We start from the raw sequence: 13,109 nt of genomic DNA, 5'->3' as shown, positions 1-13,109 counted from the left end.
CGGTGTCAGTATAATGTGACTGGGTGTGGTAGCATGCCACGTCTCTATGGCGTGATATTCCAGTGAGGCAGCACTACAAAGTTGGGCATTGTGCGCACTGCTACAAGTAGCCACTGTCGTTTATATGACTGAAAAATTGTTGAAAAAGACGTTAAACCCGAACACACACACACACTCATGATTTCATGACAAAAATGGCCACTAAAGACATGTATTCATTTGTTTAGTATTTCTCCAGATAATACACTTCTTTCATAAAGTATTAATAGTGGATAAAATTAGAGAAGTTTATTACATTGTTTTATTTTTCTAGAACTAACATTGCTTTTCATCATCCCCTTATATTTACCTTTAGCCTTCTGGCAGCAAATGATTTTGCCTTTGCGACCAGTGCAGACCAAGATCAGCATGCATGGTCTGTACTGCAGTAAATTTTCAGTAAACACCCCTTTGAATAAGAAGTGGCACTGCCTAAATTGAATGAAGAACTAGTCCATTTTAGAAATTTAGAAGGGTAAAGGTTAAAGTGGGAAAGTTGTCAGTTATTTACATAGAACAAGACAGTACTGAATCAAAAGCTAGGAACACCACCACTAAAAGTCTTTATGTTTATGACACTTACAAAACAAAGTAGTCATGTAATACAGTATGTTATAAGTCTTAAAATGATTTATTTCCATATCTGTTTAAGTCTGTATTTCGGTGCTCATAATATTATATTAAGTTAAAATTCATATATATATAGATTTATATATATTTTGAAATGGATTCTTTATTGCCCTTTTGTTAGTATATAATATATGAATAATATTGACTTGAGTAGCGATTTTGATTTTTTATGAAAAATTATTTCATTGTAATTATTTTTTGTTTAATGTATTTTCAGAATGTATTGTCTGAGCTGTTGAGTCCGCTTTCTCAGCATATTTCTTCCATACAGGTATGTTATTTTGAAAGCTGCGGGCAGTTTGAATTATAAAAATTGTGTGATTCATCAATATTCTGTAACAATTTTGTATGAATTTCTCCATAATTTTTTTGAGAGCCAGATATTTTTTACATCAGTCTACATGTCCTTAGGGAACTTGTATTGTGTTTAATATGCAATAATTATATAACAGATTGTTCATAGAATGTGCTGGTATTATTATATTTCTATTACCAGGAATTCCGGGAGAAAAACAGAACAAGTCCAAACTTCAACCATTTGTCTGGCATCTCCGAGTCCATTCCTGCACTTGGCTGGGTAGCTGTGGTAAGAAGGATTCTCAGATTTTAATAGAAAGTTTTAATTTAACTCCTCACTTTAATATTTTATGTTGTCTGTAGAAGTCTTGTATAACATACTGTAAAAAAATGTCCCTGACCCTTCCTGAAATAGTTCCTTGAAGAGTTATGCCATTGTTAAATGATCATTTTAAGTAATTGCTTTTATTACATGACTCTTTCCATCATGCTGACTTATGGAAGGTCGGTGGTTCTACCCAGGTGCCCGCTCCTGATGAAATAATGCACAGAAGGGCACCTGGGGTCTTCGTCCACGATCAAAGCTGGAAGGTTGCCATATGACCTATAATTGTGTTGGTGCTACTTAACCCCAACAAAATAAATGAATATATGACTCTTTATATCACCAGTCCATAGTCTGTGGTATATATGACCGTTTTACATTCAACACAATCATGTTTACTTGGATAATAAGCCAAAAAACTTAAAACTGTGAAAATTAATTTCTTATATTGTGTCGTGAAACACACTTATTGAATGGCTTGAACTATTGTCTGAGGCAGAAAGAAACTCTGCACTTGAAGTAGAGGGTTTTGCTGAATATTTAAAGTAGAAATGAAGACATACCATTTATATTTTTGCAGGAGCCCACTCCAGGACCTTATGTTAAAGATATGCAGGATGCTGGACAGTTCTACACAAACCGAGTTCTCAAGGATTATAAGGAAAAGTAAGTACAGTAGGCTGGAATAGGAGAAAGCTGAGCGTCTTTGACTTCTGATAGGTTTTAAAAGTTGGTTCGTTAAATTTTCTTGTGGGAAAGTAAAAGGTATTTTATTTAAAGAAGGGCTGCCATTGCAGATCCCAGTCCCAGTGTGTTGTGGATATTGACAGGTTGGTGGTATATTGATACACAACGATAGACAAGATATAGAAAAAAAAATCCTTATGAAATTTTTCAAAGAAAAGTTTTTGTACTTGTAGCCTTTATTATTTTATACAGTGCAGGCTTGCTCTCCTTAATCTTACATTAGCACATTGGTATGGTCTTGTGTTCATACTGCCCAAGATCTATAAAAGTTCTTTGGAATTCAAGATTTTATAACTACTTTCATTTTACACACGAGTAAGTGGTTATAGTGATGAAATATCAAAGTCTGCTATTTGATATATCAGTGAAAAGTCTCTATGAGAGGCCCTAATAAAACTATGGGCAATTTGCGATTACCCGTGTGATTACATGTGAATTACATTTTAGAAGGTTTTGCAAGCTACTTATTACCTACCCCTTGCACTGTAAATTAATTAATAAAACAAATATTTCAAAGTTAAATTCTAAACTTCTAAAATTTAGATAGCTGGGGATAAAATTTTTGGTGATTGACAAAAACAAAAACAAAAATAAAATTTTTAAAAAAATACGCCGCCAAATGAAACGTATTGATTAAAATAAAAATGTTTATTTAAATACAGCTCTGATTAAGACGTGAGCAAGCTGTGTTTACTCTATAGCATTGTGTTTTCTTGAAGAAAATTTTGGTATTTCTGGTATTCAAGTGGTCTTTAGATATTTAAAATCTCAAATAAACAGATTATGAGTAACTGTTTTTGTGAAGTATAATGATGTGAAAGTCCTGAAAAAACACAAAAACAAGTGAAAAAACACCATAAGACAAGCATTTTGAAAAATAGTGTTTTTGTTTCAAAGTTAATTGTTCTTTGCACCAAAGACTCGTGCAAGTTGAGTGTAAGTTTTTCTTCACTGCCTATGATTTAATGTTCTGTTGCACTTACAGATAGATTATTCCATGTTTTGCTAATTTTTACCGTTCTGCAAAAAATTGTCGACATCTTGTTACATTCGTCAAGTCAATGTCAGTTGAGCTATAAATTACTTTATCTTGTACATAATCTTCAATCTTCGTGAGATTTTTTTGTGTGTTCAGAATATTGTTTGCAGGGTTTAATGTGGTACTTACTATACTGTTGCATAGCAAAGTGCATATACACATGTACATGTGTGCAGTTCATTTTGAAAATGAAGGAAAGTAAAAGTGTTTTCTACTTATAAACCGTAGTAAAGTTGGTTCAATAGGAGGGTTAAAAGCACTACTTTAGAGAAGTCATGATTGTGTCAGTGTCCTCCATAAATCTTAAAAACCTCAAGTTTTGTACTTGCTTTGTCTGCAACAAATTAAGATATTGATTATTGTCTGTCACGAATGATAATATTTTACAGTATAATAATGTTTTACAGAGTCAGTCTCATTTCTCTTTGTTCTATGGTTTCATTTGGTTTCATTTTATAATGCACTAAAGGGGTCTCTGTGGCTGAGTGGTTAAGGTCGCTGACTTCAAATCAGTTGCCCCTCAATGATGAGGGTTTGAGCCTTCAACATTGTGACATCATTATTATGTAATTAGTTTGGCATTGGGCAGGTAAAATGGTGTAATTTGGTAAAGACCATTAAAGATACATGAATTAAGGAGAAAATTCGTATGGTTTACATACAAGATTGAAGTATCTTTAACTTTTGAACAGCATACATTACATTTTCACTTTTGCCTTCCCCACTTGTGAAAGTATTGCATCTGGTTTTCATTAAGTGAAATATATATTGGTATAACAATGGAACAAGAAGATGTCACAAATGGTTGAAGGCTGTTTGAGCTCATCTCAGATCTTCAATCTTCATAGTTACCATTATCTGCCATATAAATTTCTGGCAGAGGACAGTTCAGTAATTATACAGATACCAGACAGAGGACAGTTCAGTAATTATACAGATACCAGAGGACAGGACAGTTCAGTAATTATACAGATACCAATTATCCAGGCAGAGGACAGTTCAGTTATTATACAGATACCAGGCAGAGGACAGTTAGACAGAGGACAGTTCAGTAATTATACAGATACCAGACAGAGGACAGTTTAGTAATTATACAGATATCAGACAGAGGACAGTTCAGTAATTATACAGATACCAGGCAGAGGACAGTTCAGTAATTATATAGATACCAGGCAGAGGACAGTTCAGAAATAACACAGATACCAGGCAGAGGACAGTTCAGTTATCATACAGATCCCAGACAGAAGACAGTTCTGTTATCCTACAGATACCAGACAAATAGTGTTTCAGATGCTGCTGCTGTTGCATTTAGGTCTTCTTGTCACCCCAACCATAGTGCATGAAACCTTAGTTTGTAAATAGTGTAGCATGAGGGTATTAACCTGCACGAAATCCTAGTTTGTAAATACCGTAGATACCCATGTATAATGCGCAGTTTTTTGACCCCCCGGGACCACCCCCGAATCGTGGGTGCGCATAATATACAGGTATAGACAATTTCAAAACAAGTTTGTTACCGATGTTCGCCATTTTGGTAAAGTGAAACTACTCCCCGCGCTTACTGTCTCCGCTAAAATCTAAGATTGCCATTCCGTAAAAGATCTAATTGTTTATTTTTCTTTCAAACAAAATTAATTTCATGTAAGGCCATACCAAATTGATTTGTCGTTCGTCGGAACTACCGCATCAACGATTTCATTCCCGAGAAAAAGAAAAAAAATTCACCCGCCCGCACGTACATAAAAATCTCCGGAAATTTTTTTTTTCTGCTTACGCGGTCGGGAATGATAATGGCAAAACAGGTTTTATCGCTGTTTTAATGCGTCAAAGTGATATTGATCAGAATTCATGCATTCGTAATACATGTAGCTGATGACTCAAACTCAAAAAGTCGGGAATTATGATGTTTTTCATCATTTGTTTTAAATCTGGAGTGTGTGTGCTAGTGCCACACATGGCCTTCGATGTGCCGGTAAGTGATGAAGTAGGCACGTTCTACGATTGTTCAATACAGTGAAAAGAACAAGCCCGACTTGTAAGACGTGCACGGGGATTCAGTTAAAAATATTTGGATTAAACATAGAAATATTGTTCAGATAAAGTTTCCAAACCATTTGTTATCAGTTGTTTAGTTCATTATTTTAGATCTCAAGCCAAAGCCAGTGCTTTCTTAAAAAAAAAAGAAGTTTGTTCACAGATCCTGACTGATCCATCACATTAGTTGTCTGGGGCCCAAATCGTTTTGAACGAAACTTCTTTAGTACTGAAGTCAGATATTCTATCAAAATGCATATATTCAATTGAAAAAAATGTTTAGCTTTTCAAATAAGTAGTGTAGATATAAAAAATAATTTCTGTCGTATTGTAATCCCAATTTTCCCTGTTAGTATATTAATTTGCTGTGAATTGATTGAAAGAAAGAATCTGAAAAAAACAGACCTTCCCAACTCAAAATTTCTTGGTCAGTCAAAGCACAACAAATAACACTTTTAAGAGTGGCCATATTGGGATCATTTTTTTGTCCGTCTGTTATCATTTTTGACTGAAATGAACCTCTACCACAAAAACTTAAGCTAGCCTGATCTGTTAATTAAGGAATTATTCCAGTGGAATTCGAGCAATGTCGAAGCATTTAATTGTGTGCCCAACTTTGTTTGATCTCATTGGTCAAGTGACTTATTACTTGCCCCTCACCTCTACCGTTTGGAGTTTCTCTAGGGGCACAAAGTTGCTCATGTGTCGAAGCCATCTAACTGGGTTTCAGAAGATATGTTAATTATTCCACTTGGGTGCCCATTTTGTGTTAAATATTCCTCATCCTCTGCAGTTAAATGGGCACGCCTTCAGATTAATGTAGAGCAATCAAAATTAAAAATAAGACACTCATCCCTTAGTAATTATAAATACAAAATAAAAGCAAAGTGATTCAATGAGTTTTAGCAAGAATTTATTAGCAAAACCATTCATGTAGTCTTTAAAACATATAGAAAAGCTATCTACTGTGTTAGTCACACTGTAAATGTTTAAGTTCTGTGTTATTCTTAAAGAAATTTTAACTTCATGTATAATCATAACTGCAAAAAAAAAAAAAAATACCCGCTCGCTCCATGTAAAAGCTACCCGCCTCCGAAAAAAATCAAAATTGAGAAAAAAAAAAAAATTTTGCTCGCTCGCTCCCATTTTTTTTGAAAATTTTCCGAAGAACTATGAATCAATTTGGTATGGCCAAAATTTAAAAGTATTTTGACGAAATAAATGTTTATAAATCACAAAAATTATGATACTAATTAAAGATCGAGAATTATCTTTAACCGAGATCAAACTGTGAACAACTTAATTGACACGAGGTGACACGTTAATTGCCGGTAATTACTGGCTATTTGATCGTGACAAAAAGACTATCACACCTTTTGTTATCAGTTTGATTTGAGAAGCTCATGTCATTTTGAAAGATACCATTCCGAAATATTGAATCAGCTGCTATTTATTTATTCAAAATAGTGAATTAAAGAAGGTCAAACAACAAATATAACAATATTTTACTGGTTTTATTTTCGAGAAAACAAAAATCGATAGTACCGCGAGACCAATGCTGCTCTCCGCCGCGGAGATAAAATTTATTACCAGTGTCTATGTAAACTCTACTTCCGTTTTCCATCCTCCATCCACCTCAAAATTGACCAAAAATGTTTTTTTTCCCCCAGGATTTTGGGCTAAGATCGGGGGTGCGCATTATACACGGGTGCGCATTATACATGGGTATATACGGTAGTGTAACATGAGTGTATTAACTTATATGAAATCTTAGTTTGTAAATAGTGTAACATGAGGGTTTTAGCCTGCACGAAATCTTAGTTTGTAAATAGTGAAACATGAGGGTATTAACTTGCACGAAATCTTAGTTTGTAAATAGTGTAACATGAGGGTATTAACCTGCACGAAATCTTAGTTTGTAAATAGTGTAACATGAGGGTATTAACCTGCACGAAATCTTAGTTTGTAAATAGTGTAACATGAGGGTATTAACCTGCACGAAATCTTAGTTTGTAAACATGAGGGTATTAACCTGCACGAAATCTTAGTTTGTAAATAGTGAAACATGAGGGTATTAACCTGCACGAAATCTTAGTTTGTAAATAGTGAAACATGAGGGTATTAACCTGCACGAAATCTTAGTTTGTAAATAGTGTAGCATGAGGGTATTAACCTGCACGAAATCTTAGTTTGTAAACATGAGGGTATTAACCTGCACGAAATCTTAGTTTGTAAATAGTGAAACATGAGGGTATTAACCTGCACGAAATCTTAGTTTGTAAATAGTGAAACATGAGGTATTTTAACCTGCACGAAATCTAGTTTGTAAATTTGTGAAATCGAGGGTATTAACCTGCACGAATTTAGTTTGTAATAGTGAAGCATGAGGGTATAATTAATCTGATCTTAGTTTGTAAATAGTGTAGCATGAGGGTATTAACCTGCACGAAATCTTAGTTTATAAATAGTGTAGCATGAGGGTATTAACCTGCACAATATCTTAGTTTGTAAATAGTATAGCATGAGGGTATTAACCTGCACGAAATCTTAGTTTGTAAATAGTGTAGCATGAGGGTATTAACCTGCACAAAATCTTAGTTTGTAAATAGTGTAGCTTGAGGGTATTAACCTGCACAAAATCTTAGTTTGTAAATAGTGTAGCTTGAGGGTATTAACCTGCACGAAATCTTAGTTTGTAAATAGTGTAGCTTGAGGGTATTAACCTGCATTTTGTAAATAGTGTAAACAGAAGATTAACCTGTTTGGAATGGCTGCAAAAGATGCTGCTGTTGATTAAATACTTGTTTTCAACTATCTGACTGTTCCTAGACACAATGCCAGGTGAAAAACAGGAGAGTGGGAGGATGATTTATGGTTTAAAATTTGATTGTAAAACAACATCATTCTGTTGTTCACCTTGACACTGATATAGTTTTCGGCACTTGGGTGGTTTCATAGTTTTTGCTCAGTTGTATGTAAAAAGAATCGGTATTAAAACTCGAGTACATGCAACTGTTTTATCTAATTTTAGAAATTATAATTGCAAACTAAGTTTAAATGCTTCCCATTTTATATTTTCTGATTCATATGAAAGTTTTATATAAAATGTTTAAATTTTGTTTGCAAATCTTTGGTTTTTCCTAAATAAGTATTTATAGGGACATGAAAATATGTATTTATAGTATTTCAAACTAGACCTTGGTTTACAATTCAGTTGCCCCTTGCTGTATCATGAATGGTATATATTTAACTAGAGAGGGATTCTTGGGCCTCCGTGGGCGAGTGGTTAAGGTCGCTGACTTCAAATCACTTGCCACTCACCGATGTGAGTTCAAGCCTCACTCAGGACGTCGAAATCTTCATGTGAGGAAGCCATCCAGCTAGCTTACGGAAGGTCGGTGGTTCTACCCAGGAGCCGGCTTGTGATGAAATAATGCAGGCAGTGGCACCTGGGGTCTTCCTCCACCATCAAAGCTGCAAAGTCGCCAGATGACCTATAAATGTGTCGGTGTGACGTAAAACCCAACAAAAAAAAAAGAAAAAAAGAGAGGAATTCTTTCTAGTGAGGAAGTTCTTTAGTTTGTAAATTTTGTATATTTTCTCATATGCCTGCCTTTTCCTGAAAAAATCCCAGCATAATTATTTGTTTTTGGTTCTTCCTCCACCAGTAATTAAAGCAGAAAAGTGTTTGAGGTTAACTTTATTTGAAAAATATTTTAAAGTAAACAAAATTTCACCATCTGTTTGATTGCAAGCCATCTGTTGATAATTTCATTTAGTTTAGAAGCCCGCCCAGTAGATAGAGCACAATACTTATAGTTATAAGAGAAGTTTGAATCTTTGGTAGGGCCTGTCGTCTCCATAAGGATTGACTATATATAGGCAGTCAACCTCCACCTTTAATTTGTGTAGAGAAGTTGTATGTTTCTTGCAGAGAACAGGTAAATGCTGAAAAAGTTAAATGACTGTTATTGGACAGCATAAATACTGATGAAAATTATGTTTCTGTTAAGGACAGCATAAATACTGATGGAAATTATGTTTCACCCGATGAAACAAAGAAGTTATTAGTATAAGATTTCATGATTTAGATAAATTTAGATACATATTGGAGTCTACTTCAAAGGTAACCGATTGTTTCAAGTCTAAACTTGTTGATTACTTAATTACATGCTTGTTACTTAACTTAAGGTATTGGATCCGTAATGATGTTCTGCAATTTCCATACAATTTTATATTCTCTATATTTGATATTTCGGCATTCTGCAGCTGGTTGTTTCTTTGAACTACAGTGCCAAAATAGCATAAGAAGAATACAAAATCGAACATAAATTACCAAATGTCATTACGGGTCCATTAACCTAAAGTTGAATTGATTGGAAAATTCATACATGCTGTCAAAGCATTTTAGTTCAGTGGGGCTGGTATTTATGTTAATTAAACCAAACCTGTTTCTTGCAAGGAAACAATTTCAATCAACATTTTACATACTTTTTTATGCAGATTTTACACATTTTTGGCAGAGATAATGAAATTTATTTCCCATTTAATTCTGTTTTTATGTATAGATATGAGCAATAATGTAACTTTCAGCACTTAGAATGAATTGATTTCTGTTATTTAGCCTGAACTTTGGAAATGAAATGGTTAAAAAGCCATGCTCCTTTGATTGGAACAGACATTTAGTATTCCACTTTTTAATTTAATTTAAGGTTAATGTGTAAAGGGTAATGTTTGCATGTCACAGTGGTTAGAAAGTGTATGGAGTTGAGTAATTAAAGATAATACTTGAGAAATCAACTAAGGTTTCCTGTAAAATGTGGTGTTGGTAACATTCACAAATAAAATTGATAAAGATTATGCAGAATAGGAATTTACTGGTAGATGCTGTTTTTAGCCCACCATCATCAGATGGTGGGCTATTCAAATCACTCTGCATCCGTGGTCCGTCGTCCTTCCATCCGTCCTTCCGTCAGTCCTTCCGTCCGTTAACAATTTCTCGTTATCGCATCTCCTCAGAAACTACCAGGGGGATTTTGACCAAACTTTGTCAGAATGATGTATTGGTACCCTAGTTGTGTCCCCCTGCAATTCAGACTGGTTCAACAATTTTTTAGTGAGTTATGGCCCTTTGTTTATTTCTATAATTTACATAGATTTATATAGGGAAAAACTTTGAAAATCTTCTTGTCCAAAACCACAGAGCCTAGGGCTTTGACATTTGGTATGAAGCATCATCTAGTGGTCCTCTACCAAGATGATTCAAATTATTTCCCTGGGGTCTAATATGGCCCCGCCCCGGGGGTCACATGGTTTATATAGACTTATATAGGGAAAAACTTTGAAAAACCTCTTGTTCAAAACCACAGGGCCTAGGGCTTCGATATTTTGTATCTGACATCATCTAGTGGTCTTCTACTAAGATTGTTCAAATTATCCCCCTAGGGTCAAATATGGCCCCGCCCCGGGAGTCACATGGTTTACATAGACTTGTATAGGGAAAAACTTTGAAAATCTTCTTGTCCAAACCACAAAGCCTAGGGCTTTGGCATTTGTAATGTAGCATCATCTAGTAGTTCTCTACCAAGTTTGTTCAAATTATCCCCCTAGGGTCAAATATGGCCCTGCCCTGGGGTCACATGGTTCATATAGACTTATATAGGGAAAAACTTTTAAAATCTTCTTGTCAATAACCTACAACATTCAAATTTGGACCACATGTATGGTTTTGAGTGGCAAGATGAACCTTGACATGAGTTGACCTTGATTTTGACCTAGTGACCTACTTTCACATTTCTGTAGCTACAGCCTTCAAATTTGGACCACATGCATAGTTTTGTGCACTGAAAAATACTTTGACCTTGACATTGACCTAGTGACCTACTTTCACATTTTTGAAGGTACAGGCTTCAAATTTGGACCACGTGCATAGTTTCGTGTTCCGAAATGAAATTTGACCTTGATTTTGACCTAGTGACCTACTTTCACATTTCTCAAGCTACAGCCTTCAAATTTGGACCACATGCATAGTTTTGTGTATCGAAATAAACTTTGACCTTTTCATTGACCTAGTGACCTACTTTCACATTTTTGAAGGTACAGGCTTCAAATTTGGACCACATGTATAGTTTCTGTGTTCCGAAATAAAATTTGACCTTGATTTTGACCTAGTGACCTACTTTCACATTTCTGGAGCTACAGGCTTCAAATTTTGACCACTTGCATAGTTTTGTGTACCGAAATGAACTTTGACCTTAAGATTGACCTAGTGACCTACTTTCACATTTCTGTAGCTACAGGCTTTAAATTTAGACCACATGCATAGGATTGTGTACCGAAACAAACTTTGACCTTGACATTGACCTAGTAACCTACTTTCACATTTTTGAAGGTACATGCTTTAAATTTGGACCACATGCATAGATTTTTGTTCTGAAGGGTAATTTGACCTTGATTTTGACCTAGTGGCCTACTTTCACATTTCTCAAGCTACAGCCTTCAAATTTGGACCACTTGCATAGTTTTGTGTACCGAAATAAACTTTGACCTTAAGATTGACCTAGTGACCTACTTTCAAATTTCTCAAACTACAGCCTTAAAACTTGATGCACATGCATAGTTTTGTGTACAAAGAATTTTGTCCTTGAAATTGATCTGGTGACCTACTTTCACATTTCTCAAGTTACAGCTTTCAAATTTGGACCGCATGCACAGTGTTGTGTACGGAAATGAAATTTGACCTTGAGCTAGTCAGTAAGTCTTGAAATTTGGAACACTCAAAAATGGCACATTGGTGGGCGCCAAGATCACTCTGTGATCTCTTGTTTATTTATATGTATAGTTTCATACCCAGCTGTCTTGTTTTGATAAACAGTTTAAATAACTTCTACTTTAAATTGTTGTTAATAATCATATTAGAAAAAAAAATGTCTCTTATAGCTTCCTGGGGATCGGTTTTATGACAGTCATAGAGGGATAAAGCATTTCAAAAGGAAGTATGAAAGAAGTCTTACGTAACTGAAGACTCTGTATTCTGGAGCCACTATGCCCAAGTATTAATGGTTATGATAGAGTCTTTTCTGAGGCTTTACTTACAGGGTGGTCAGAGTCACTGATTTCAGTTCACTTTCCTTTCACCTAACAGGCAGAGTGGTACGTTAAGGTCACTGATTTCAGTTCACTTTCCTTTCACCTAACAGGCAGGGTGGTACGTTAAGGTCACTTTTTCATCAGCTTCATGTCTGAGTGGTTAATGTTGCTTATTTTGATTCACTTGCTCTTTAACACCATAACTGAGTGGTTAATGTCCCTGATTTGAAATGATTTACCCTTCACCTCCATTGCTGAATGGCCATGGTCCCTGATTTCAATTCACTTGCCCGTCACCTCCATAGCTGAGTTGTTAAAGTTCCTGATTTGGATTCATTTGCTCTTCATCTCCGTGATGGAGTGCTTAAAAGTTTGTTTATTTATTTTGTTGGGCTTAACATGGCACCGACATATAGGTAATTTGGTAGCTTTGATGGTTTAGGGAGACCCCAAGTGCCCCTCTGTGCATTCATTTCATCATGCAGGGCTTGACAAATTCTTTGAAATCAACTTGCCTGGAGGATGAGCTGCTTAGAATTTTCACTCATCGTGCTACAATTCTTACTTGTCCTGCAGTTCACTAAGAAAACAGTTTTTACACACAATGTCTATCTTAAAGTCTGTTATATATTATGGGGGCAAGGGACAGTAAATTTGAAAATTCCACAACTCTGCGCTGATACCAGTGTGAAAAAAATCATAAAAAACCCAATTTTGACAAATTCAAGGCAATTTTTAAGTGAATGTCTTGCATAGACATAGCACTTCATTCTATGACATTTTCAGCCTGCCGATTCTGTTGATTCTGTGATAGAAAAGAGAAAAACGCAGGTTTCAGGACACTAAATTTTGAGACAATGGCCCAAAATGCACACCTTGCACGGCCTGTACCATATTATCTGCAAATGA

The 13,109-nt window shown here is 35.2% G+C and overlaps 1 protein-coding gene across 1 annotated transcript in view; it reads left to right on the top strand.

The window, feature by feature from the left end:
• Window positions 1–13,109, top strand: part of LOC123540797 (adenylyl cyclase-associated protein 1-like) — a 119,580-nt gene that overhangs the window by 46,813 nt on the left and 59,658 nt on the right. The window contains exons 5-7 of the mRNA XM_053527339.1: window positions 887–940; window positions 1,166–1,255; window positions 1,872–1,957. Coding sequence (XP_053383314.1) covers window positions 887–940; window positions 1,166–1,255; window positions 1,872–1,957 — 230 coding nt within the window. The remainder of the gene's footprint in view (window positions 1–886; window positions 941–1,165; window positions 1,256–1,871; window positions 1,958–13,109) is intronic.

The sequence above is a fragment of the Mercenaria mercenaria genome, chromosome 16 (assembly GCF_021730395.1).
Source record: "Mercenaria mercenaria strain notata chromosome 16, MADL_Memer_1, whole genome shotgun sequence".
Taxonomy (NCBI): Eukaryota; Metazoa; Mollusca; class Bivalvia; order Venerida; family Veneridae; genus Mercenaria; species Mercenaria mercenaria.
Note: the sequence above shows the minus strand (reverse complement) of the source record. Positions and strands in the feature narration are given on the sequence as shown.